Here is a 24907-nt window from a genome sequence, read left to right as displayed (position 1 = left end):
GTTTCTCTCTCATCCATGTTTCTAACTCTCTATCCCTCTCCCTTCCTCTCTGCAAAAAATCAATAAAAATATATATGTAGAAAAAATTAAAAAATAAATAAATGCCTCAGCCTCAGTCCAGAGAATAGCCCAGGGAGGTGGATGGGGCAGAGCTTCAGGGTCTGATAAACCTGGGACAGTAATTTACAGGCTGGGCAAGTATGTGGCCTCCGGCAAGTCACATGGCCTCCAAGCCCCCCGTTTCTTCTCCTGAAAAAATACAGATAATAAAACTGACTTCTTCCCCCAAATAACTGGGTGGACTGAGAAGACACAGACCTCCCTGCGCTGGCCAATGTTTTGAAACATGAGTGACCACCAGGGGCCATCTGTCGAGCCATGTCCCCTGTACGCAGGGCTACCCCTGGGGGCAGGTGAAGGTCATCCATGCTGAATGCCTCCACTCTCTCCTCCCAATCTCCCTAAACAGACTCGGGCACAATCTGGCTAACATGAACAGCAGGCATCAGAGATGGACTTGAAGGATTTAACACTGATTCCCTAGGAGGCTGTAAGAAGCAGGAGGCACCCACTACAGAGCCAGGCTGCCTGGTTCAAATCCCAGCTCCACTGCCAAAACCGGTTTGGCTCAGTGGATAGAGCGTCGGCCTGAGGACTGAAGGGTCCCAGGTTCGATTCCGGTCAAGGGCATGTACCTGGGTTGCGGGCACATCCCCAGTAGGAGATGTGCAGGAGGCAGCTGATCGATGCTTCTCTCTCATCGATGTTTCTAACTCTCTATCTCTCTCCCTTCCTCTCTGTAAAAAATCAATAAAATATATTAAAAAAAAAAAAAAAAAAAACAAATCCCAGCTCCACCATTCAATAGCCCTGTGAGCTTGGGCAGGGTTACCTAATCTCTGTACCTCCATTTCCTCATCTATAAACCAGAGATGATAACAATGGCACCTACGTCACGGCGCTGCTCTGAGAATTAGATGAGTTAACGCATAAATATAGAGCACGTGGGTATTACTGCATCTCATTGAAGCCAATACATCCATACACTGCGAAATTAAAACTGCTGCCAGTTAAACCAGGACACCTCATCGATGGAACTGGAACTGAAAACACATATTGGTTTCAGAAATGTGCAACAAACACGTGTGTGTTAACATGGGGGAAGTACCATATCACTATTTGGAGGCCTGCAGCGAAAATACATTAGCTTTAGGGTTAGGGCTCAAACCCCAAGTCCACCACCTGGGCGACCTTATGCAAGACGCTTCACCTCTCTGTGCCTCCGTTTTCCATTGGGCACATGCCGATCGCATCATTCGTACTCACCTCGCAAGACTGGAGGGGGAACATGTGCTCCAGTACTTACTAGTAGACGGCACCTGGTACAGAGTAGGCGCTGGCGTGGCTATTATGTAAAAGTTATTCTTTCCAGGTTGGAGCATGGCCATGGGAGGACGAAGGGGACATGCCCAGCCCGTTTTGTAGAAAGAGGGTCCTGGCCTCTCCTGCCCTTCTGGCTGCGCGAAGGTCAGGAGGTACAGGGATCCCCCCGCCCCCCGCGCCCCGCCCCGCCCCGCCCCGCCCCGCCCCGCCAGGCCCCGCCCACCCCTCCGGGCCCCACCCCCTTCACGCTCCCGCCCCGCGCTAGTCTCGCGCACTTTCCGGCCGGGACCCGGGCTGGCGGTTGGTTGGGCGATACCATCTGTCCCGCTACGTGGGGGGAGTTAAAACCCACGCATCCATATTTTCCCATTTTTTAGATTTTCTGACCCAGGTGCTTGTCCATTTTTAGCCTCTCCATCTCTCTATCTGCTAAGGTTCCCAGGAAGGAGACCTCGCTCTCCAGGGAGCGGGTCGTGGCGTCTCCGAACGGCGCGCTCCCCCTCCAGCCGGGGAGCCGTGGGCGCGGCGACGGCCGTCGGGCGGAGGAGGCGGCCCCAGCGCCATTTTGTGAGAGCGAAGCGGTCGCTGGGCTGCTCCTGGATCCCCGGCTGCTTGACTCTCCCTGTCGGGCCTCCTGTCAGCGGCCTAGCGGGTGAGTCGCGGCCGCTTCTCGCTAAGGACGGCCCGGGCGCCTCGGCTCCGGCCCGGCTGGCCAGGGACGGACTCAGCGGCTGCGAACCCCGCCCGGCCTGGCGCGGCTGTCAGCGGGGCCGGAGCGGGGATGCGCAGCCCGAGCCGAGGTTTGGCCCGGTTTGGGCACCCGGGCAGTGCCTGGTGCCCCCGGGACTGTGCCCTCCGGGGGGCACTGCCCGCTTAGACCTGGCGCTCTGCGGCCCCGCAGGCCGCGCTGAGCAGCTCCGACCTCAGCTGTCACGCACGGGCTTCTGGGAGGCGGCGGCCCGCGTCGCCCAGGACCTGTCGCCGCTGCCCTTGGGGCTCAAGTTGAGAGAGCCCCCAAGTCCCAAAATGAGGAACAGGGGGGACCTTCTTCCCTGTTTGTTCCCTTCACCTGGCTCCCTGCGCCCGTTCGGGCCTGAGACCCGGCCGCTCAGCGCGTTCCTAGGGAATCGCCTTCGCCCCCCCTCCTCCTCCCACACACGCCGCCACCAGCCTAGGTTCCCCCCGACCCCCCACATCATCGACTGCTCCCCAGTACACACATCACGGCTGTAATGAGATGGCGACTCGTTTGCTGTCTCCCTCTTGCTGGCCGCACCCCTGGGAACCAGCACGGTGCAGCGCCAGGCGCACAGTAGGCGCGCAGATGTTCGTGGAATGAATGAATGAATGAATGAATGAATGAATGAATGAATGAGCGAGCGAACGAGGCGCCCATTTTAGCAGGAGTCTTCGCCTCCTACCGTTTCGGGGACAGACAGCTAGAGCCCAGGCAGCCAGGACTCTTCTGGAAGCCCCAGGACAATGGCAGGGTCGTGGGACGGGTCCGCGGCTGAGAAGGAAACGGTGCCTTTGACGCACGCGGTGGTCATTCGTCTCTCTTTTCCCTTTAAGAAAAACGGAAGATGTCGGAATATATCCGGGTAACGGAAGACGAGAATGACGAGCCCATCGAAATTCCCTCGGAAGACGACGGGACGGTGCTGCTGTCCACGGTCACGGCCCAGTTCCCGGGGGCCTGCGGGCTGCGCTACCGGAACCCCGTGTCGCAGTGCATGCGCGGGGTGCGGCTGGTGGAGGGCATTCTGCACGCCCCGGACGCCGGCTGGGGCAACCTGGTGTACGTGGTCAACTACCCCAAAGGTTCGTGGCCTCCCCCGATGCTCCAGCGCAGTCGCGTTTGTGCCGCGTTGTCCGTCCGAGAGGATGGCCTCTTTTTTTTAAAATATATTTTATTGGTTTTTTTACAGAGAGGAAGGGAGAGGAGTATAGAGTTAGAAACATCGATGAGAGAGAAACATCGATCAGCTGCCTCCTGCACACCCCCAACTGGGGATGTGCCCGCAACCCATGACGGGAATCGAACCTGGGACCCCTCAGTCTGCAGGCGCATGCTCTATCCACTGAACCATACCCGCCAGGGCGGGCGACGGTGGCCTCTTTTCATGGTGCAACGTCTCCTATAACCCAAGTATTTCTTCAAACGTTGCTTACTATTAGACTAGTTTGTAAGAGCACTAGTTTAAATGAGAACTGCAAGTTACAGAAGCTTTTTTAAAAGTGAAAACTGTGTTTAAGAATCTGAACAAATGTTGCCATGTTTAGACAATGATGTATCAGTGTAGGTCCATCGTTTGTAACAAACGTGTCACCATGGGAGGGATGTTGATGGGGGAAGCCATGCGTGTGGGGAGAAAGGGCAGTACTTACATGGGAAATCTCTGCCTTCCTCTCAATTTTGCTGTGAACCTAAAGTTGTTCAAAAATGTCTGTGTTTTTTTTTTTCATTTTCATTCATTTCTTCTCTTCCCTTTCTAATTTTGCTTTTTAAAAAATAACCTAAGGTTTTTTAATATTACAAAAATTAATGTGCCTTTATTATTGAAAGTTTAGAAAAGAAAATTGAAATCACCCTAAAGCTACAGCTGGAAATAAAAGTTGCTGATTTTTTTTTTTTTTTTTTTTGGCAGATAGCCTGTAAGTTAATTAAGCAAATACATTTAATAGGCAAAAAGATGGTAATTACTCTTTTAACCTGATTTTTTCCTCAATGTATTTCAAAGTCAGAGTGAAGTAGAATTATTTATGTTTTGATATGCCTTCTGAGAAGGGAGGATATATATTTGTAATCTTGTGACACTACAAAACCAGAGGTATGAGTCCCTGGATTTGCACCAGCAAAGCACCTCAACCACTGACTCAGTCCTTTATTCTGTCTGAGAGCTGAGTTACTCTTTGCCAAAAGTTGAAACATCTTTATGGTCTTAGAATCTTTTTGCTTCTCACTCCTAGTTGTAAGAGGCAGTGTGTTTTGAAATGTGTTACATGAAGAGTTCTAAAAGGTTTCTGCTCATTTTGTTTAGATAACAAAAGGAAAATGGATGAAACGGATGCTTCATCAGCAGTGAAAGTGAAAAGAGCCGTCCAGAAAACATCTGATTTAATAGTGTTGGGTCTCCCATGGAAAACAACTGAGCAGGATCTAAAAGAATATTTTAGTACCTTTGGAGAAGTTCTTATGGTTCAGGTAAACTTTGATTTCATTTAACAGTTTTTCTGGGTGAATGAGCACGCAGAATTCCTGTTTTAGTGACACTGCCCTTCATGTTCAACAGACTATTTTTTTTTTTTAAGTATATTTTTATTGATTTTTTACAGAGAGGAAGGGAGAGAGATAGTCAGAAACATCTATGAGAGAAACATCGATCAGCCGCCTCCTGCACATCCCCCACCGGGGATGTGTCCGCAACCCAGGTACATGCCCTTGACCGGAATCGAACCTGGGACCTTTCAGTCCGCAGGCCGATGCTCTATCCACTGAGCCAGACCGGTTTTGGCCAGACAGTATTTTTAATTTAAGATTCGCAAACATTAGATCTAGTTTATCTTTGCATTCTAAAACATTTTATTGAAATTCTGATGTGTAAAACAGTATTATTCTGCTATAAACAGGATCTAAATTCAACATAGATTTATTCTTGGGGTTTTTACACCAAGAATAATTTGGTTTAAATTTTAATTAAGCCACTGCATCCAATTGAAGCCATTCACATTGTCAAGGAATTTCTCATTTGGTTATGTGTCTGTGTTGTTTTAGTAAATTTCCATGATTTTTTTCTAGGTCAAGAAAGATATTAAAACTGGTCATTCAAAAGGGTTTGGGTTTGTTCGATTTACGGAATATGAAACCCAAGTGAAAGTAATGTCACAGAGACATATGATAGATGGCCGATGGTGTGACTGTAAACTTCCTAATTCTAAGGTACTTTGCTTTGTTTATTTCTTTGCTTTTTTGCCTTTTTTATTTCTGCTTTGGGAACTTTTGCTGACAAACTTCCTATAGAAGACACTATAAAATAAAGCGTTAAATACACTTGGAAAGGTAGTGTCAGGATGTTTTCTTGAAATCTCTTGGCTGATTAAAGCCTTGGGACCTTAATGCAGTCTGAATATTTTATGGCTGTGTGAAACATTTAGTTAAATAGCCCTCTAAACCAGCGGTTCTCAACTTGTGGGTTGCGACCCCTTTGGGGGTCGAACGACCCTTTCACAGGGGTCGCCTAAGACCATCGGAAAACACATATATAATTACAATTCATAACAGTAGCAAAATTACAGTTATGAAATAGCAGCAAAAATAATTTTATGGTTTGGGGTCACCACAACATGAGGGAACTGTATTAAAGGGTCGCGGCATTAGAAAGGTTGAGAGTCTAAACTATGTTAACAATCTTACATACATGTTAAAACAGGAAGATGATCAGAGTGCAGTAAACTTGTTATAAAAGCCTAACTTGTTCCAAGCAAGACTTGCTTATTTAGAACATTATTGATTAGTCGTTGACTTTCCTAGATCCAAATATACTTTCATGAACTTAAAACTTTAAAACGGCGTTTGTCATTGAAGTCTTACAAGAAGGAGGAGTGCTAATGCAAAAAAATAAAAATGTACTTATTTTTTAATGACTCACCTGAGGTAAAGGCAGATAGGTTGTGTTACATCCTCCTCCATAATGCCTTTTCCATTGCTCATAAAATATTTCTGATTGTTTTTCCTACCTTTGAATTTGCTCAGCAAAGCCCAGATGAGCCTCTGCGAAGCAGAAAGGTGTTTGTTGGGCGTTGTACAGAGGACATGACGGCTGATGAGCTGCGGCAGTTCTTTTGCCAGTACGGAGAAGTGGTAGATGTCTTCATTCCCAAACCATTCAGGGCCTTTGCCTTTGTTACATTTGCAGATGATCAGGTATTTTTCTCTTTAAAAATTTTATCCCAGCTAATTAGGTAATTTCTCTTGAACTTTTCCCTCCAGCTAATTGCCATCCATAACTAAGCTTTCTGACCTTGTAAGCTGTGCAGAGTATATGGACCTAGATATCTGTGATAAACGTTTTAGTACTTTTCAGTATGTGGTGTTTAACCAAGAGTGTTATATATCTTTAGAAAGTAAACTGAAAACTTCTTGCTGCCATTACTAAAGCTAAAGGCTAGTTTGAGTTTAAATGAAATGAGCATTCATTGTTTATTTTCCCTTCAGTTTAGATAATGGCTTGAAATCTAAATTTTATTGCTACTTTGAAGTACAAGTCAGTGGTTTAATCGCCTTTATTTACACCCCTTATTTTCTTATAGGTTGCCCAGTCTCTTTGTGGAGAGGACTTGATCATTAAAGGAATCAGCGTACATATATCCAATGCTGAACCTAAGCACAATAGCAATAGACAGTTAGAAAGAAGTGGAAGATTTGGTGGTAATCCAGGTGGCTTTGGGAATCAGGGTGGATTTGGTAACAGTAGAGGGGGCGGGGCTGGCTTGGGAAATAACCAAGGGAGTAACATGGGTGGAGGGATGAACTTCGGTGCTTTCAGCATTAACCCAGCGATGATGGCTGCCGCCCAGGCAGCGCTGCAGAGCAGCTGGGGTATGATGGGCATGTTAGCCAGTCAGCAGAACCAGTCAGGCCCATCAGGTAATAACCAAAGCCAAGGCAACATGCAGAGGGAGCCCAATCAGGCCTTTGGGTCTGGAAATAACTCTTATAGTGGTTCTAATTCAGGGGCAGCCATTGGTTGGGGATCAGCTTCAAATCCAGGGTCAGGCAGTGGTTTTAATGGAGGCTTTGGCTCAAGCATGGATTCTAAACCTTCTAGCTGGGGAATGTAGACAGTGGATGACGGTTGGTTGTATAGACTGGTGGGAATTCAAATTTTTCTAATCTCATGGTAAGTATATTGTAAAATACATATGTACTAAGAATTTTCAAAATTGGTTTGTTCAGTGTGGAGTATATTCAGCAGTATTTTTGACATTTTCTTTAGAAAAAGAGGAAGAATTAAAGGAATTTTATAAGTTTTGTTACATAAAGGGTTGAAATACTGAGTGTTTGAAAGTGAACTGCTGTTTGCCTGATTGGTAAACCAACACACTACAATTGATATCAAAAGGTTTCTCCTGTAATAATTTATCCCTGGACTCGTCAAGTGAATTCTTTGCATGTTCAAAATGGAACCATTAATTAGAGCTACATTCTTTTCTTTTAATTTGAACCCACCGTATGGATTTCTTCCTTAGGAAGATCTCCTTTTGGAGATCATGGTGTCACAGTGTTCGGTTCTTTTGTTTTTGTTTTTAACACTTGTCTCGGTTCATATGCAAAAGTACAATATGAAGCCTTCATTTAATCTCTGCAGTTCATCTCATTTCAAATGTTTATGGAAGAAGCACTTCATTGAAAGTAGTGCTGTAAATATTCTGCCATAGGAATACTTCTGTCTACATGCTTTCTCATTCAAGATTCCGTCATCACACTGCACAGGCTGCGTCTTTGACGGTGGGTGTCCCATTTTTATCCGCTACTCTTTATTTCATGGAGTCGTATCAACGCTATGAACGCAAGGCTGTGATATGGAACCAGAAGGCTGTTTGAACTTTTGAAACCTTGTGTGGGATTGATGGTGGTGCCGAGGCATGAAAGGCTAGTATGAGCGAGAAAAGGAGAGAGCGCGTGCAGAGACGGTGGTGCAAAATGGATATTTTTAACTTGGCGAGATGTGTCTCTCCATCCTGTGGCTTTGGTGAGCGTGTGCAGAGAGCAATGATAGCAAATAACGTACGAATGTTTCTTGCATTCAAAGGACATCCACATCTGTTGGAAGACTTTAAGTGAGTTTTGTTCCTAGATAACCCACCTTAGCTGAATGTGTTAAGTGAAACGATACTTGTATTTCCCCTCTCCCTTTGTCAACTGCTGTGAATGCTGTATGGTGTGTGTTCTCTTCTGTTACTGATCTGTAAGTGTGGTCATGTGAACTGAAGCTGGTGGGTTGAGAACATGGACTGAGCTTGTGGTGTGCTTTGCAGGAGAACTTGGAAGCAGAGCTCACCCGTGAGCTGGGGTGTCTCAAAGGAGGGTGGGCGTTCTGATGTCTGTCCGCCACCCCTCAGAATGCTGTTTGCTGCAGTTCTGTGTCCTGTGCTTGGATGCTTTTTATAAGAGTTGTCAATGTTGGAAATTCTTAAATAAAACTGATTTAAATAATATGTGTCTTTGTTTTGCAGCCCTGAATGCAAAGAATTCATAGCAGTTAATTCCCCTTTTTTGACCCTTTTGAGATGGAACTTTCATAAAGTTTCTTGGCAATAGTTTATTTTGCTTCAAATAAACTTATTTGAAAAGTTGTCTCAAGTCAAATGGATTCATCACCTGTCATGCATTGACACCTGATACCCAGACTTAATTGCTATTTGTTCTTGCATTGTCCAAAGTGAAAAGTTGTTTTGTTTTTCTTTTTAAACCTATCTTTTAATAAGTCTGGGTGACCGCACCTAACATGGTAAGCAGTGCCCTCCAGCTTTTCCTTAGTGCCGCTGTGCATTTGGGTGATGTTCTGTTTACATGGCCTGTATAGATCTCCATTGGGAAATCATGCCTCCTAAAAATCTTATTTGGGGGAGTGGGCAAAACAGTGTTAATTCTTTTTAAATGCTTTGTAGCAAAGCATATCAATTGAAAGGGAATATTAGCGCCTTTTTAGTTTGGTATTTGAAAAGTGGAATTAATTGCAATGGGGATAAAAGTAGAAGAAACCACAAATTATCTTGTGCCTGAAATCCATTAAGAAGCTTGATAGCTTTAGGAACTATCAGGGTGTGGTGGGTTGTCTGTGAAAGTGTTAATTGAAATGGACAAAGTCCTCCCAAGGTGGGGGAAATATAGTCCTGCTGAATAAAATCGTTTACAAAACTCAGATTAGACTCTCACGATGCATTGTTAAGTATGTAAAAGCGATAATATATTGATTATTGTACTTTTTATGTAACTACTGCTATGAGAGTTGAGCTTGTTTTCTAATGGAAGAATGTAACAGTTCTTGTGTTGATAGTTTACCTAATGCCCTTATCTAATTAGATTATGATAAATAGGATTTTTGCAAATTACATGTTTTAAACTTTTATAAAGTGAAGTCATCCTTTAGACTTGTGATTGCCACATTGTTTCATTATTCAGTTTCCTCTGTAAAAGGATCTTGCAGTTGTTTAATTTTTTTTTTTTCTGCATCTAAATTGCATGATTTCCAAACCCTGTACCATCTGAATTTTGCATTTTAGCACTTGCACTATTACTCAGCAGCAGTAAATGGTAACACTTAAAATGGTATTCGGGGACCTCCAAAGACTAGACTGACAAGCCTCCAGGAGCCCAGGGGTAAGTCAACTTGTCAACGGCATGGCTTTAATCCCTCTTTCCGCTGTGTAAGCCCAGTCACTGGTCTCGGGAGGCTTTCAATGTTGAGGAGCCTTCTCTTAATATGTTTGTGGTCATCCATAGCTATGGGCATTTAATTCTACCCTAAATTTTTTTTTTTTTTAAGTTTAGAAGTAAACTATTTGGCAAAGATTTGTTTTTAAAGTCTATTTGGTCATCTAAATGCATTCATTCTAAACATTTTTTGAACCAGTTGAATAAAAATTTTTGTTGCCACCAGTTTAGTGTCTGGAGTCTTACTGGAAACACAGTTTCCTTTTTCTGTGTGACAAAGATGCTGAAAGTTACCTTTAAAAAGTGAGTGTCAAGAAGTTGCACTTTACATGCACAAGAGAAATTAGGGCAGAACTCACAATGAATTTTTAAATACAATGGTAACTCTGGCTAGAATGAAAAAGCTTTGTTAGATGTTAGCTATTAACTCTTTTTAGGAAGGACTAGCCAACTAAAATGAAATATTTTTAAGCTTAAGACAGAGCTTAAATTTTGTCCTTAGGAAAAAGAAGTTAACTACTTAATTTGGAAGATGTATGTGATAATTAGAATAATTTGTTGTTGAGTACTAGGACAATAGCTCTTAATTGTGTATTCAGGTTCTCTACTCAGGTATTGTGTGATCTGTGATCTATTGTTTGGCTAACTGTGACCCTCTTTTACATGTTTATCATAAGAAGGAAAAAAAAATACAGATTTATCTATAGTACCACCATTTACTTCTGGTGTCATATTTCATCTTATGGAAATGCCACATTTAATTCCATTGTCTTCTGAATTTGAACGTTATTTAGGTTATTTCCAAGTGCTGGGAGCGTGGCTAAATTAAGTTCTTAGCATTGGAATTACTAGGTTAAAGACTATGCATGCTTTTAAGGCTTTTGAAATACATTGCAAAATTTTCCTTTAGAAAATTTGTGTTGTCTTTGACAATGTGAATAGTGCTACTCCATGTTCATTTTGTCTACCAATTTGATAAGTGCAAAATTATATCGCTGTTTTTGTGATACTGGTTTTTAACATGGAAATTAGTACCTAGGCTAAAGTATTGATGTTTCTAGTTCATCTACAAAAATCTATGATTCAGGGTTACCCTGAACTAATACTGCTGTGATATAAAAAGCTCTCTTAGAGATCCATAAGAATAAGTCGAAAAATACTCAAAGACCATGTACAGGCCATTTCCGGAAATGCAATAAAAAACCAGTAAAAAGGATACTGGACTCTGAGTAACACAGTGCAGTCTGACCAGTGAGTTTCTGTCGCACTGCGGTCCACACCCCCTTGAACCACAAGGTAAAGGGTGAAACGCTGGCCAGCCTCTCCCTGCAGTTCGGTTTTGGTTTTGGGTGGGCGGGCGACAGTGGCTGTACTAATGTTCCTCGGGTCACATTGCTGCTGTGATCTTTTACAGGCATTTTTAAAAGGCATTTACTGATTGAAAACATACAAATTAAAAGTTATTCATTATTTTCTTGATCCAGGGAATATAGTTAATAACTTTTGTGTAAACCCCATACACTTGTGCTTCTCCACAATTATTGGAGCCCCAGGACACTATTCCTCCCACAAACCACCTGTGTGTCTCATTGTCTAGAAACACGAATGCCCCTCCACTGTCGCCTCCACAGCTATCCTTGCCCCCGCTCTCCACACCAGCACAAAGCATGTTGTCAGTTACCTTGGCCTCTGGGTGCAGCTTCTTTTCATAGGCAGCAGCACATGTTTGATGATCAACAATTGGTATGTCAACAAACTTCAGACTTCGGGCAAGAAAACCCCTTTGGGTTAATCCCCACCCGGACACAGTTCCAATGTCATTTGTCCTCATGAAGGACTCAGCTGCTTCTCCTGGCAGGCAGATGGGCATAATGCTGCTGTTGATGGTAACTCTGGTCTGCAGTTTAATCAGCGCTATGTCGTTATCGAAACCAGCAGCATGCCTGTAGCCCTCGTGGATGAAAATGGCCTCTGCCCGGGCTTGGGTGTGATGAGGCGACAGTCTCTTCAGGGCACCCATTCGAATGTTCAGGGAGGAGGCGTCTTCTTTGTGCTCGTATATGGCATGAGCAGCCGTTAGGATCCAGTTGTCATTCAAAAGTGCACCTGCTGCTGTGGTGTCGCCTAATAATAGCAGGACTTGCCAAGGAAAATCGCCAAGCTTTGCATTTTGCCCTCCATATATACGACCTCCTGTTGTACGGGCTGATAGTCCACAAACTGGGGAAAGAGGCAGATAGGTAGAGCCTTGGTAGAAACCCAGTGGTGCTTTTCTCCACCCACCACTTCGGACTTGTTAATATTTCATGTCAACCCAAAATGGTATCACCTAAATCGGCGGGTGCCCACCTGTACAGGCAGGTGAGGCTGCCTTAAAACAGCACAGTCCAAAGACCCGATGGGGAGTTCTTAGCTCCTCAGAAAATGAGGCGGGTAAAATTTCTTTTAGAAGCTATGTTTGTTTTGCAAAAAAATAAAAGGTCTACACAGTTGGGGGGTTATTTATTAGGGCAAGCGGGAATTGGCTGAGCTGATGCATTGGGTGATGTGAATAGGAAGTGGAAGGAAATAACCTTTTCATTGCTTCTGTTACCCCACTTTAAAATGGGGTGTCCACCATGTAGTTCTGTGAAAGCAGTAACTAGGTCACTGTCATTGGATTGGCAAAATTAATTTGGCTTTTGAACATTTAAATGTTTTACAAATTAGAATGTCGCAGCTATAGCCAGGAACCTTCAGGGTCAGAAATTATTTGTCATCTAGTTGATGCTTTCAAACACTAAGCTTTACTCTGTATTACTAAGGGAATACACTCAATGTACCAAATGTTTCCTACTGTGGCAGAATACTTGCATTGAAACTTGTAAACGTGGTGTCAGCTAAAATCAAATAACTAATTTAAGCTAAATAACACAGGGGTAATGAATATATTATTACCTTTCTGATTTTTTTAATATCTACTCAACTATATCTTCAGAGCCAATTCTGGTAAAAAAAAAAATTTTAAGTACTATTAAAAGGCAAATTACATTAATGTTTAAAAATTAGATGTCATTGAAAACAATTGCTTAGGGAAATAATGAAGTTATTAGCTTTGGGTTTTAATAGCATTTTTAACAGGGAAGAAAAGTAACAACAGAGGAACTTAAGTTTATAAATGTATAAATGGTTCAAGATAATTTAAAAAATCATTTAATTTTTTATGCTTGCCTAGTTGTAAGGCCAAAATAATCAAATGACTGATGCAGTCAGCACCTAACAACCTCTCCACATGGAAAGGGGATAATGAGGACGTATTATTTGGAAATAATAACTTGGTCTAAGAGCCAAGTACCGAAGTCACATTTCTGCCTACCACAGCTAAAGCTCTACTTATTGTCTCCGACCCATTCCACTTTCCATCAGTTACGAATCTCTTGTATAAATGTATCCATTACCAGGCTCACAGACTGGGAGTGATTTTTCTCCTTTGGAGCTCGTCCAGAATCCATCAGCCTCACACACATATTTACCTGCAAATCATTGGAAAAGCAAAAATGTTGAACTGCATGTATAAGGTGGTTGTCGTTTGCTTGAATACCCCCTTAAAAAATGTTGATTCCTGAGCATCCGTGGGAAATAGAGGTATCTGAATAACCATTTTACATGATTTCCTAAATGGGAGGTCTCGGCATTACCATGTTTGCTTGCAAAGTGGAAACCTTTTAGATGTGTAACTTGAATATGTATCAAGATCTCAAGTGCTTAATGATAAGGTTTTGACTTGTTAAATTAAACCATTTGGAATATATTGTGTGTTTGTAGTAGTCATTTACTAGATAAGATCTGTTTTCAGATTCTTGCAAATTGACATTAAAGTCACTTCAGCTGTAATATTTCACTTAGCTGGGGGGAGAAGTGCCTTTTAATCTTTTGTCTAGCCTTAGCCAAAACGTTGGCCACAGTTTCTTTTCAGCTGGTGAGGGCGTCGTTCCAAGCAGCACCCACCCCCGGCCGGGAGCACCGGGCTTACCGTCCCCTCTTGCCATTGTGTAGAAGGTCTCGGTGCAGCGGTACTGAATCGCAGCTTTGTACGTAGTCACCTCGGAGCCCGCCAGGTACTCCACCCGGCCGTTGGGTAGGTCATCAGGAGGGCCACACTCAACAACTAATGAACGGGGGGGAGGAGTCAGTTTCTGCTTTTAATTCTAACATTAGAAAGACGTGGACACTGATAGACAGTGAGCCCTGTGGTGCTGGGTTGGGGCGCAGTCCCTGCGGGGCTGGCGTGAGGCCTTTCCTCCAGGAAGGGGATCTGAAGCCACACGACTTCCTCGAAGCTCTCACTTCTGACAGGAAGGTCTGCAGCCGCAGGAGGGAGGAGGCGGCACAGCCTGCACTGTCTAGCTCCCCCAAAAGGGCACTCACACGACCATACAAAGCTGACTCTGAGGGCGCAGCTTGTCCCTAGGATCCCTTTCCTAATTGAACCTATTGTTAGAGAGAGGGGTCGGCTGCCTCCTGCACGCCCAACCGGCGATGGACCCACAGCCTGTGTGTGTGCCCAGACCAGGAATCCAACCGCCACCTTCTGTTGTACGGATGATGCTCCAACCAACTGAGCCACACAGGCCAGGGCTCATAAACTGAACTTTCTAGAAGACCTGGAAGTCCTTGAATTTGGATTAGAATTCACACTTGGGACATTGCTAATAGGAAGGAAGGAACCACTTTGTGAGACAGTGCTAAACGTCTCCACACAGTGGGTGTATAAAATCGTTGATGCGTATCTGTAGGTATTCAAAGACTGCATTGAAATGATTTTCAGCAGTATCTGTGTACCTGGCTCTGCCACGTGCTTTGTCTGCATTGCCTAATTGTCTGTAGATGAGACACCATAACTACCCAACCAAAAATAGCCGAAGCAGGGCTCAAACCCAGACCTCTGGCTTCCACTGCCTTTAGAACTTCTCTGCTGCTTTTTTAACTAAAAGAATAGGTGGGAATGTAAATTTATGAAATAAAAATATTTAATTCCCCCAGGCATTTTGTAGAAATTCTTACGCAAAATATACAAAAATACATGTACAGGGTGTTAACTACAGCAAGTGCCTGTAACAGTAAAAAAAGGGGGGGGGGCAATGAAAGATTAAATAAAAGCATGGTGTGATGAAATGCTGTACGGTCATTAACAAGAATGAGAGGCTCTCTTAATACCTAAACTGATGTGGGAAGATAGCCCAAAAGATGGAGAAGAGCAACTGCAGTCATTAAGTGTCCCATTTTGGTTAATAATAATAATAATAATAGCCCTAGCCAGTTTGGCTCAGTGGATAGAGAGTCAGCCGGTGGACTGAAGGGTCCCAGGTTCAATTCCGGTCAAGGGTACATACCTCATTTGCAGGCTCAATTCCCAGCCCTGGTCAACCAATTGATGTGTGTGCCTCACATCGATGTTTCTCTCTGTCTCTCCTCCCACTCTCAAAAAAAAAGAAAAAAAAAGACCAAAACCGACACAGGAGCACACCCGCACCTTCCCTTCCCCTGCTCCCCGCCCTCCTCCTGCCCCCCCCCCCCCCCAGCTTGTTACCTTTGCCTTTCTCCTAAGCTCCCAGGGCCCTTCTGCCCCTGTAACTCATTTCCTTAGCCCATTTCTTCTACGGGTCACTTCTACCTCTCTATAATTTTTTAAAATATATTTCTATTGATTTCAGAGAGGGAGAGGGAGAGAGAGAGAAACATTAATGGCAAGAGAGAATCATTGATTGGCTGCTCCCTTCATGCCCCATTGGGGATGGAGTCTGCAACCCAAACGTATGCCCTGACTGGGAATCGAACTGTGACCTGGTTCATAGGCTGATGCTCAACCACTGAGCCTTGCGGCCAGGCTGTGTAATTTTCTATTAAACTTTATCTTATAGTTTGAAAAAAAAAAGCATATAATAGTGAAATACGTTAATATATGTAACATAGGAGATAAAGAATATGAAGGAGTAGACCCCAAACTCAGTGGTAGTTTAGGGATTTGGTCAAGAGTGGCTTTTACTATATATTTTTGTAAACATATTTTCCAATCAACGTGTATTTTATAATTGAAAATATATTTAAGGTAAAATACATGATTCTTAGTTCACAAAATGGTAGTACACCATGGTCTCAGTTCGGTGTGTGTGTCCACACAACTACCCCATCCCTACATGCAGTAGCCTAAACCTGTGTGCATATGTGAGACACATACACCAAAATAGTGATTAGAGTTGTACTGTGGGGTTATGGGTATTACAATGTCATTTTCTCTATTTCCCATCTTCTATAAGGATTTTATACTTAGAAAACATATTTTTTTAAAGATCACACTTTTTTAAAGCAAACAATTGCCCTGGCCAGTGTGGCTCAGTTGGTTGAGCGCTGCTCCATGTGTGGAAGAGTGTCAGGGCGGTGTTTCTCTCTCACATGGATGTTTCTCCCTCCCGCTCCCTTCTCTCCCTAAAATCTATTAAAAGTAAATACAGTGGGGCCTTGACTTATGAGTTTAATTCGTTCCGTGACGGAGCTCGTAACTCAAATTACTCGTATGTCAAATCAATTGTGAACGAGTGAGACACGTGATGCTGGGCTGATGTTGTGGCGCTCACTGTGACGTTCGCTGCGCCAACTAGCAGTGGGGTATCTGAAGCTGGCTCGTAACCTGAATCTTAGCTCGCAACTCAAAGCAAAAAATCGGCCGAGAGACGGCTCGTATCTCGGAAAACTCGTTACTCGGGACACTGGTAAGTCAAGGCCGCACTGTAATTATCCTACCAGCTCGGTTTCATTTTAACCTCTAAGAGTGCACTGAGAGCCAGGGAAGAGAAGCAAATTTGAAATTCAACCCCCGAAAAATAGCATCCTTTTTACAAAGGCAGCAGCAGCAATAGAAGCAGTGGCAGCAGAAGCTCTGGGGTTGTCATGTGACCGTACTGCTGCATTCTGGCATCGGCTGGTCCCAAGATCCATCCTTCTGGCAGACGGCAGTAAATGAACTCAGGGGCAAATGACCCTAAAGAGGAAGAGAAAATATTAATTTCCTTGTTTACATCAGAAAAATCATGCCCCAAACCTACGCCCCCACAGAAGTTAGTTCCTCTTCTAGTGTTTCACCAGATGCTCCCAAGGGGACGATGCACCCCCATGTCTGGACGCACAGCCCAACTCTGCCTCCCTGCCGGTGAGGGTGACTGCGGGGTACACCAGCTGTCAAGGTGCCTTGGCATTTTAGAACCAAATGCTGAGCCCCGGCGGATTCTCCACCATCTCTCTCTTCTGTGACGTGCATGGGGAGGCGGTCAGAACGGGGGGGGGGGCGGGGGGGGGGGAAGGCCAGCCCCGGGCGACACTGAGCAAATGTGTCTGGGTTTTCTCGCCTGCGGCCTTTGCTGGAGGAGAGCTACCCGCGTTCTCGTGTTCATGGCTGATCGCGCTTACAGAGAAGCATTTTTTTTTTAAATATATTGATTTTTTTACAGAGAGAAAGGGAGAGAGATAGAGAGTTAGAAACATCGATGAGAGAGAAACATCGACCAGCTGCCTCCTGCACATCTCCCACTGGGGATGGGCCCGCAACCCAGGTACATGCCCCTGACCGGAATCGAACCTGGGACCCCTCAGTCCGCAGGCCGACGCTCTATCCACTGAGCCAAACCGGTTTCGGCTGCATTTTTTTTTTTTAAAGTCTTCACCAGAGGATATTTTTCCATTGATTTTTAGAGAGAGTGGAAGAGAGAGGAAAAGAGAGAGAAATAACGATGGGAGAAAAACACATTGCTTGCCTCCTGCATGCGCCCCGATCAGGGCCCAGGTCAGAGAGGAGCCTGCAACCAAGGTATGTGCCCTTGACCGGAATCAAACCCAGGACCCTCCCATCCACAGGCCGACGCTCTAGCCGCTGCGCCCAGAGAAGCCTTGTTGACCAGCTGCAGTAGCTTCCTAAAACCAGGCTCCGTGAGAGAAGGTGGCTCTGGCAGAGCCTTGTGCCTCACAGGACAGCGGGTGATTTTTTAAAAATCAGCAACGGAGCAGGTTTGCGGTCCAAGGAGCTGCGGAGAAGAGCCCGCCCCAAAGTCTGCAAGGTGGCACTTTTTTCCCGGTGTCGCCCCCGCACCCCCCCCACAGGACTGCACTGCACACCTCGCTGTCGTTTCCTGTTATTACTTCGTACCACTGGGATTCAGTGACCATTTTGAAGAACATAAAGGGGGCGTGTTAATCTCCTACCTGTGCCCCTACAGCAACACACTAAGCGTTTTTAAAAAATTATCCTCCCGCTCCCTCAACAGGGGCCACTATTTATAACTTTGCGGGACACACTACTTCCCAGCCCGTTTAATTTTTTAATCGTTTGTGGGCCCAGGAGTTGTTCCGTTAGGTCAGCGGTTCTCAACCTGTGGGTCGCGACCCCTTTGGGGGTCGAACGACCCTTTCACAGGGGTCGCCTAAGACCATCGGAAAACACCTATATAATTACATATTGTTTGGTGATTCATCACGATGCTTTCATTATGTTCCATTTGTAACAATGAAAATACATCCTGCATATCAGATATTTACATGACGATTCATAACAGTAGCGACGTTACAGTTACGAAGTAGCAACGACGATAATTTTATGGTTGGGGGTCACCACAACGTGAGGAGCTGTATGAAAGGGCCGCGGCATGAGGAAGGTTGAGAACCACTGCGATAGGTCATCCTAAGAATAAAAATTCTCCGTAGCCATCCCTCTCCCCAGCAAACACACACACACCCAGGCCGGCAGCAGCCGTTTTCCTGCCACGTGTGTGCTGACATGAAAGCGCACCCCTTTGGAAAGGACCACGCTCGCGCGCTCTCGGTTTAGTGGTCACTGACCCGCAGAAGCTCGTAGCCCGCCGCGCACGCCACGGAGAAGCGGTCTTGCAGGACGTACGTGGCTTGCACCGGTGCGATGCGGCCATGAGGTGGCGCCACCGGATCAGGGCACGGCTGAGCTGCGGGAGGAAGCCGGGCTGTGGGTTCTGCGGGGTCTATGGCCGGTGAGGCCCGGGAACTGAGCGTTTGAGGCTCTTGGTTTATAAAGGAGAGCTCTTCGGGTTTAACACCAAAGCGGGGGGCACCCTCGGCTGCGTGTTGTGCACGTTGGGACGTGCTGCCTGGCCTGGGCTTCAGCCAAAGCGGCGTGAGGAAGCCAGGCCTGCCCTCGCCGGTTGGCTCAGTGGATAGGGAGGCGGCCTGGGGACTGGAGGGCCCCGGTTCAATTTCAATCATCGCGGGCTCATTCGCAGCAGGGGCCTGCCGGAGGCAGCCTATCAGTGAGTCTCTGTCACTGATGTTTCTATCTCCCCTCTCCCTCCCTCTCTGAAATCAATACAAATATATGGTGTTTTTTTTTTAGAGAGAGAGAGAGAGAGAGAGAGAGAGAGAGAGAGAGAGAGAGAAAGAAAGAAAGAAAGAAAGAAAGAAAGAAAGAAAGAAAGAAAGAAAGAAAGAAAGAAAGAAAGAAAGAAAGAAAGAAAGAAAGAAGAAAGGAAGGGGAGGGGAGGGGAGGGGAGGGGAGGGGAGGGGAGGGGAGGGAAAGCCAGGCATGGCCTAGCCAGTTTGGCTCAGTGGATAGAGCATCAGCCTGGGGACTGAAGGGTCCCGGGTTCGATTCTGGTCAGGGCACATGCCTGGGTTGCAGGCTTGATCCCTAGGGGGGTGCGCAGGAGGCAGCCAATCAATGATTCTCTCTCATCATTGATGTTTCTCTCTCTCCCTCTCCCTTCCTCTCTGAAATCAATAAAAACATGTATTTTTTACATTAGCCTGCTATATTTGGCCAAACATTTAACTCACCGCTAATGCCTTGGCAGGGCCAGACCAAGAGATTTCTCAGAGCTTACACAGCCCACGGGCCGGACGTCCCCCACCCTGTTAGACGCCCCGGGAAGAGACCGAGCTCCACGCTTCCCGCCGCCCACACCTGTGCTGGTGTAGAGGACCTTCCAGCCTGTGTGGTCCCCCGACTGGTCAGTAACAAAGGTCACGGTCACAGCATTGCTCTTGGTTTCAATCCTGCTGGGCAACGTCTTCCCACAGAATGGGCCGAATTCCTTCTTGTCTGTCTGAATCTGAAAGAAGGGGAGCCCCAGTCACCCCAGGACCTGCAGGGGTCAGGATGAGGTGGGGGCCCGGGAACCAGACCTTGAGGGAGTCGTAGGGGCACTGGGTTTCAGGGTGCGCCTCCACGTCGAAGGACTCCACGAAGTCCAGGATGACACTGAACCCCTCCTCCAGGCGGATGCTGTAGGTGCAGCTGGAGAGTTTGGGGTACGGCTGCGGGTATTCCGGGCTGCTGATCACCCCAGACCGCTCGGTGAAGACCTGGCCTGAGCACAGGGCTGGGAAGAGGGGAGAGGGCGGCGTGAGCCTGGGCTGGCGGCGTGACTGCCACACGCACGGGTCTGGGTGGAGGCCCTGCACCTGGCCCACCCCAGAGGCTCCTCAGGCCAAGGACCCCACCCAGCAGCTGAAGGGACAATTTAGGGAGGGGTGTCTCTAGGGCCCAGGCTTTAGCTAAAATAGGCGACACACGCATGTACATCTTCCAGGGACCCTCACACCCCAGAGAGGGTGGAGGTGGGAGTCCTGGGCCAGAGTCAGAGGGGAGTGAGTGAGGGCAGCTCCTCTGAGGGCAGAGGCACCGGAGAAGGGAGGAGGGGCTCTCCTCATTCCTCAAGAATTAGGGGGGGCGGGGGGACCAGCTAGTCTTCTTGGCTGAGGGACCCAGACCCACCCTGACCCCAGCAACCTCCAAGTTCATCCACTGTGGGGCTCCCACCACGCCCAGCCCGGGCCCTGGGTGTCCGCCTGGACGGGTCAGGAGGTCAGGAAGGGCCTCCCTTTGCCCACCCGCCCTGGGTCTGGGCTCGGCCCTGGGGCAGGTGAGGGACGCTCAGATCCACACTGATCTCGGGCTTGTCTGCTGTCTTTCCCAGCCGGGACAGCTGGTTCAGCCTGCACAGCACCCCACCATTCATGGGAGGCACAGAGGGGGGCGCAGGCATTAGAGTGGGGGAGGGGGCTTCTAAAAAGAGGAGTCCCAGCTCCTCCTTCCTTTCTCCCTGTGGCTGCTACCCGCCCCCCCGCCCCCCCCCCCCCCCCGCCCCCCGCCACACACACACACACACAAAGGGCAGAGGGAACGGCCCCTGGACATGGGGACCAGACTGCCCACCAATGACACCTCCTTGGGCCTCTGCTCTGGGTCAGGCTCCCCAGCCCAGCTCAGCCGGCCCGCGCTGCCCTCAGAGCAGGAGGGGGTCCAGATGCTCAGAGCGCAGCCCCTGGGCATCTGGTGGGGAGCAGAGAGCGCCGTTCCCCTGGGGCTCAGGCAAGTCTCCGTGCCTCTCAGCCTCTTCAGAATGGGGGTGGGGAGCCCTAACCGGTTTGGCTCAGTGGATAGGGCGTCGGCCTGGGGACTGAAGGGTCCCAGGTTCGAGTCCGGACAAGGGCATGTACCTTGGTTGCGGGCACATCCCCAGTAGGGGGGCTGCGGGAGGCAGCTGATCGATGTTTCTCTCTCATTGATGTTTCTAACTCTTTATCCCTCTCCCTTCCTCTCTGTAAAATATCAATAAAATATATATTTTTTTAAAACTGGGGGTGGGGAGCCCTTCCCGCAAGAAAGCCAGGAGGCTCCTCCAGACTGTGAGGGGAGGAAGGGAGAAGAGGGACCAGACGCACACCACAGCCCCCCACCCCGCCCCAGAGACAAACAGCCGCGGGTGGAGGTGGACCAGGTTTATTGTTAGCTCCGTGGGGGTGAATGGGGGCTGCAGGCAGCCACAGTCTCGCGGGGCCCAGAGCTGCAGCCAGCGGGCTCTGCGGGCGGAGCGGAGGGAGGCTAGAGGCTCTGCTCTGGAAGAGAGAGGGGGGCAGGAGAGGCGCAGGGAGAGACACGAGGGGGAGGCAGGGTCAGGTCAGCCCAGGGTTGGGGGGGCTCCCCACTCTCCAGGGCACTCTCCTGTCCAGGTGTCTGGCCAGGGCACAGGGCACATCCTCAGGCAGTGGGGCCACGGAATGGGGTCGGGGTGCTGGGCCCCGGAAACTGGTGGCTTTGAGCAGGCCCCGCCCCCCATCCTGAAGTCTTGTGGGGCCGTACTGGGGTGAGCGGGCCTAGACCCCCCTCCTCCACACTGCGAGCCTCCTCTGGAGGATGAGGGAGCTGAATGGGGTCCCAGAGCCCAGCTGGGCCAGGTGCGCGTGGGGGCCTGACCAGTGAATGAGCCGGGGAAGAATGAGAGTGAGGCCAGGACGGGAGGGAGGAGGGGAGGACTTAGAGGATGGGGGGATGGAGGGAGGGGTGGAGCGAGGGGCAGAGAAGCAGAGCAGGGGTGCAGCCTCCAGACCCCGGGGCAGAACAGCCATGGCTTTAAGGAGGGGGGGGCTGGGCGGCCCAGGGCGCCCTGGGCCATGGCTCACCTGAGCAGGTGCGCCTGTTCGGGTGGAGCACGTAGCCCGGCCGGCAGGAGCAGTAGAAGCCACCCAGGTGGTTGTGGCAGTGGTGGTCGCAGGCGGGGGCCGCTCCGGGGGACACCTGGCACTCATCGATGTCTGGGGGAGGGGGGGCCGGGCAGGGTCAGCAGGAGGTGGGACGGCACTGAGGCCTGGGCTCCGGGACCTCCAGCCTCAGGGTGACCGGAGAGGAGCCTCCTCATGCCCAGCCACGCACCGGGGCCCCGGGCCACGGCCACCTCCCCACGGCACTTGAGGGGAGGAGGAAATAACACATTCGGAAAACCAGTGACAAGGCGTGTCCTGCTCAAAGTCCCCAGCTAGGAGGGGAGCAGCCAGCCCTGGAACCCAGGGGGCAGTGGGCGGGGCTAGCGCACAGGCCCGCCCAACCCTTAAAGCAGCTTGTGAGGAGCACAGAGAGGGTGAGCCCCTGGCCCAAGGTCACACAGCTGGTCCCTGCAGGAGCCAGAATCTGACCTACAGACACAGGGCACCCAGCTCTGTGCATCCTCCGCCCTGAGTCACGGGAGGGCGGGCGGGGAGCTGCCAGGATGACCCCGTCTCAGCGCCTGGCACAGAGGGGGGCTGGGTCCTGGGTCCGAGGGGAGGTCGGGCTGTCACTCACATCTGCATGGCAGATGGTGTCAGAGGAAGGAGGGCTCCTCGCCTGCTGGTTTGGCAGGAGTCCAGCCTCAGGGGCTGGGAGCCTGGAGGGAGGCCCGGCCTGACAGGGGGACCCAGGGGTCAGCGAGCCCCGGCCTCTCCCTCACCCTCTGCTGCGTAGAAGGCCTCGAAGCCCGTGAACGCCTTCTCGTTGGAGTAGTCGGAGCGGAAGGTGACGTTCAGGCTGGGGCCGGGCGAGTAGAAGGTGGTGTTGCCGGGGGCCTGCTCCGTGTCCGTGCTCTCCCAGCCGCACAGCGTGGCCAGCACCTCAGTCCCCGAGCTCAGCTGTGGGGTCGGGGGTCACCGGGAGGGACAGCCAGACCCAGGCCTCCCGCCCTCCCAGGCCTCCCGCCCGCCCAGGCCAGACTCCACTCCCAGGGCCCCCTGTCCCCGAGCCCCAGAGCCCCAGCCTGTTCTGGGGGCGCCCCTGTGGGCACCTTGACGAAGTCGTACTCGCAGCGGTAGGAGAGCTCCAGGTGGAAGTGGGTGAAGTAGAGGCGCAGGCGGTAGCCCGGGGGCGCCGTCAGGGTCCAGCGCAGCTCCTGGTCGTCCGGGTACTTCCCCGGGAAGCCAGGCGACGCCAGGCGCCCGAACACGGGCTGCGGCCACTGTGAGCTCCCGGGGGCGGCTGCCGAGCCCCAGAGCAGGCCCAGGAGGATCAGCAGCCTGGGGGGGGGGCACAGGAGGGTGGTGAGGGTCTGGGGACCTGCTGCCACCCTTCACCCCTGCCAGGGAGGCTGCGGGGGGCTCCCACCCACCTCATGGTGCGCCCGTCCAGCTGCCAGGCCGGGTCTGGATTCGCAGTCTCACCTTTGATCTGTTTGTCCAACAGCCGGTCCTGCCCCTGGAATTCTGGGAATCGACCCGGTGACTCCTGCCGGCCCAGATGGCGAGGCAGGAGGACAGGACAGTCCAGGAGCCAGGGCTGACCTGGTGGGACGCCAGCGCTGGGGACAGACCCTGCTCTGCCCCTCGCCCTCCACCTCCATGTTTCCTCCCCAGGGTGTGAGTGTGGCTGCCCAGGTCTCCATGAGGCCACAGGTAGGAATGGAGGAACGCACCCACCCCCTGCTTCTCCCCCCGCCCCCGCCCTGCTGTGACACACCTGAAAATAATAAACACATAAAAGAAAATAAAACACCTGATGCAGTGGGGTGGGGAGCGTGGCTTAGGGGGCGGCAGGTGGGAACACTTCTCTCCGAGCGGGCAGTAGGCCCAGGCGTCAGCTTGGAGCACCAAGTCCTTCCAGAGGCTAAGGAGCCAGCCGATTCCTATTTCTCATCCCCCGGCCCCGCGGGAACTCGGACACTGATTCCCTCTTTCTAGCAAGAGACAGGAACCAGAGCTCATAGATGCATGTGAATGGGAACCCATGTGAGCAGCCAGCGACCCCATACTCACGAGAGGTTCCTGGAAGCTGATTCTTTTTTAAAAAAATCCCACCAGAGAATGTTTCCATTGATTTTTAGAGTGGAATGAAGGAAGAGAGGGAGGGAGGGGGAGGAGAGAGAGAAACAGCATGTGAGAGATACACTGATTGGCTGCCTCTCACACAGGCCCTGGCCGAGGATGGGATTGAACCCGCAACGCAGATGCATGCCCTTGACCGAGAATCGAACCTGTGAGCCTGAGGTTCGCTGGCTGACACCCTAACCACTGAGCACACTGGCCAGGGCTGGAAACTGGTTCTTAAAAGGGGTGCAGTGGAGGGTCCCAGGCCCAGCTGAAGGGAGCAAGAGACAGAGAACAAGGGTGTTAAGCAAACAGACTTGACACCGAGAGCCCAGCCTTCCTCCGAACGCAGCTCCTGGAATCTGGCAGCTCTCCGGCTCCTCCCTCGTCTCCGGGAAGTGTGACCAGCCCAGGGGGTGGGACCTAGATACCGACTCCGAAGGCTCCATGGGCACATGGCTCAGCCTCCGTCACCCACAGTGA

The 24907-nt window shown here is 49.4% G+C and overlaps 2 protein-coding genes across 6 annotated transcripts; one reads left to right on the top strand and one right to left on the bottom strand.

The window, feature by feature from the left end:
• Window positions 1-1951: 1951 nt before the first annotated feature.
• On the top strand, window positions 1952-10045 carry TARDBP (TAR DNA binding protein). Of its 5 annotated transcripts, XR_013995642.1 has the most exons (9): window positions 1957-2035; window positions 2956-3204; window positions 4425-4588; window positions 5183-5323; window positions 6137-6307; window positions 6694-6820; window positions 7752-7891; window positions 8196-8223; window positions 8620-8739. XR_013995642.1 is itself a non-coding variant. In XM_081085531.1 (7 exons), the coding sequence occupies exons 2-7, from the start codon at window positions 2967-2969 to the stop codon at window positions 7887-7889; spliced, it is 909 nt and encodes a 302-aa protein (XP_080941657.1). In that variant the 5' UTR covers window positions 1957-2035; window positions 2956-2966; the 3' UTR covers window positions 7890-10045. The 5 variants fall into 5 exon arrangements, 2 of the variants coding, with proteins under 2 accessions (XP_080941656.1, XP_080941657.1); XR_013995640.1 differs by lacking the exon at window positions 8196-8223 and having other exon boundaries at window positions 1952-2035; window positions 6694-6811; window positions 8620-10045; XR_013995641.1 differs by lacking the exon at window positions 8196-8223 and having other exon boundaries at window positions 1953-2035; window positions 8620-10045.
• A 1228-nt stretch (window positions 10046-11273) lies between these two features.
• On the bottom strand, window positions 11274-23735 carry MASP2 (MBL associated serine protease 2; the record flags this gene model as incomplete). The annotated part of the gene is given in 11 exon segments (XM_081085529.1): window positions 11274-12040; window positions 13258-13332; window positions 13833-13967; window positions 16760-16838; window positions 18686-18804; window positions 19776-19923; window positions 19997-20193; window positions 22277-22408; window positions 23080-23257; window positions 23410-23646; window positions 23649-23735. Coding segments are annotated over 11 exon segments (2154 nt in total).
• Between the last annotated feature and the right edge of the window lie 1172 nt (window positions 23736-24907).

Source organism: Myotis nattereri, assembly GCF_964212035.1.
Source record: "Myotis nattereri genome assembly, chromosome: 3".
Taxonomy (NCBI): domain Eukaryota; kingdom Metazoa; phylum Chordata; class Mammalia; order Chiroptera; family Vespertilionidae; genus Myotis; species Myotis nattereri.
The sequence above is the reverse complement of the archived record's forward strand: the minus strand, read 5'-3'. Positions and strand labels throughout refer to the sequence as shown.

Coding starts and splice junctions, on each gene's coding strand:
- TARDBP (XM_081085530.1), top strand. CDS start 2,967: ATGTCGGAATATATCCGGGTAACGGAAGACGAGAATGACGAGCCCATC. Junction 3,205..4,424: donor CGTGGTCAACTACCCCAAAG/GTTCGTGGCCTC, acceptor CATTTTGTTTAG/ATAACAAAAGGAAAATGGAT. Junction 6,308..6,693: donor TTACATTTGCAGATGATCAG/GTATTTTTCTCT, acceptor ATTTTCTTATAG/GTTGCCCAGTCTCTTTGTGG.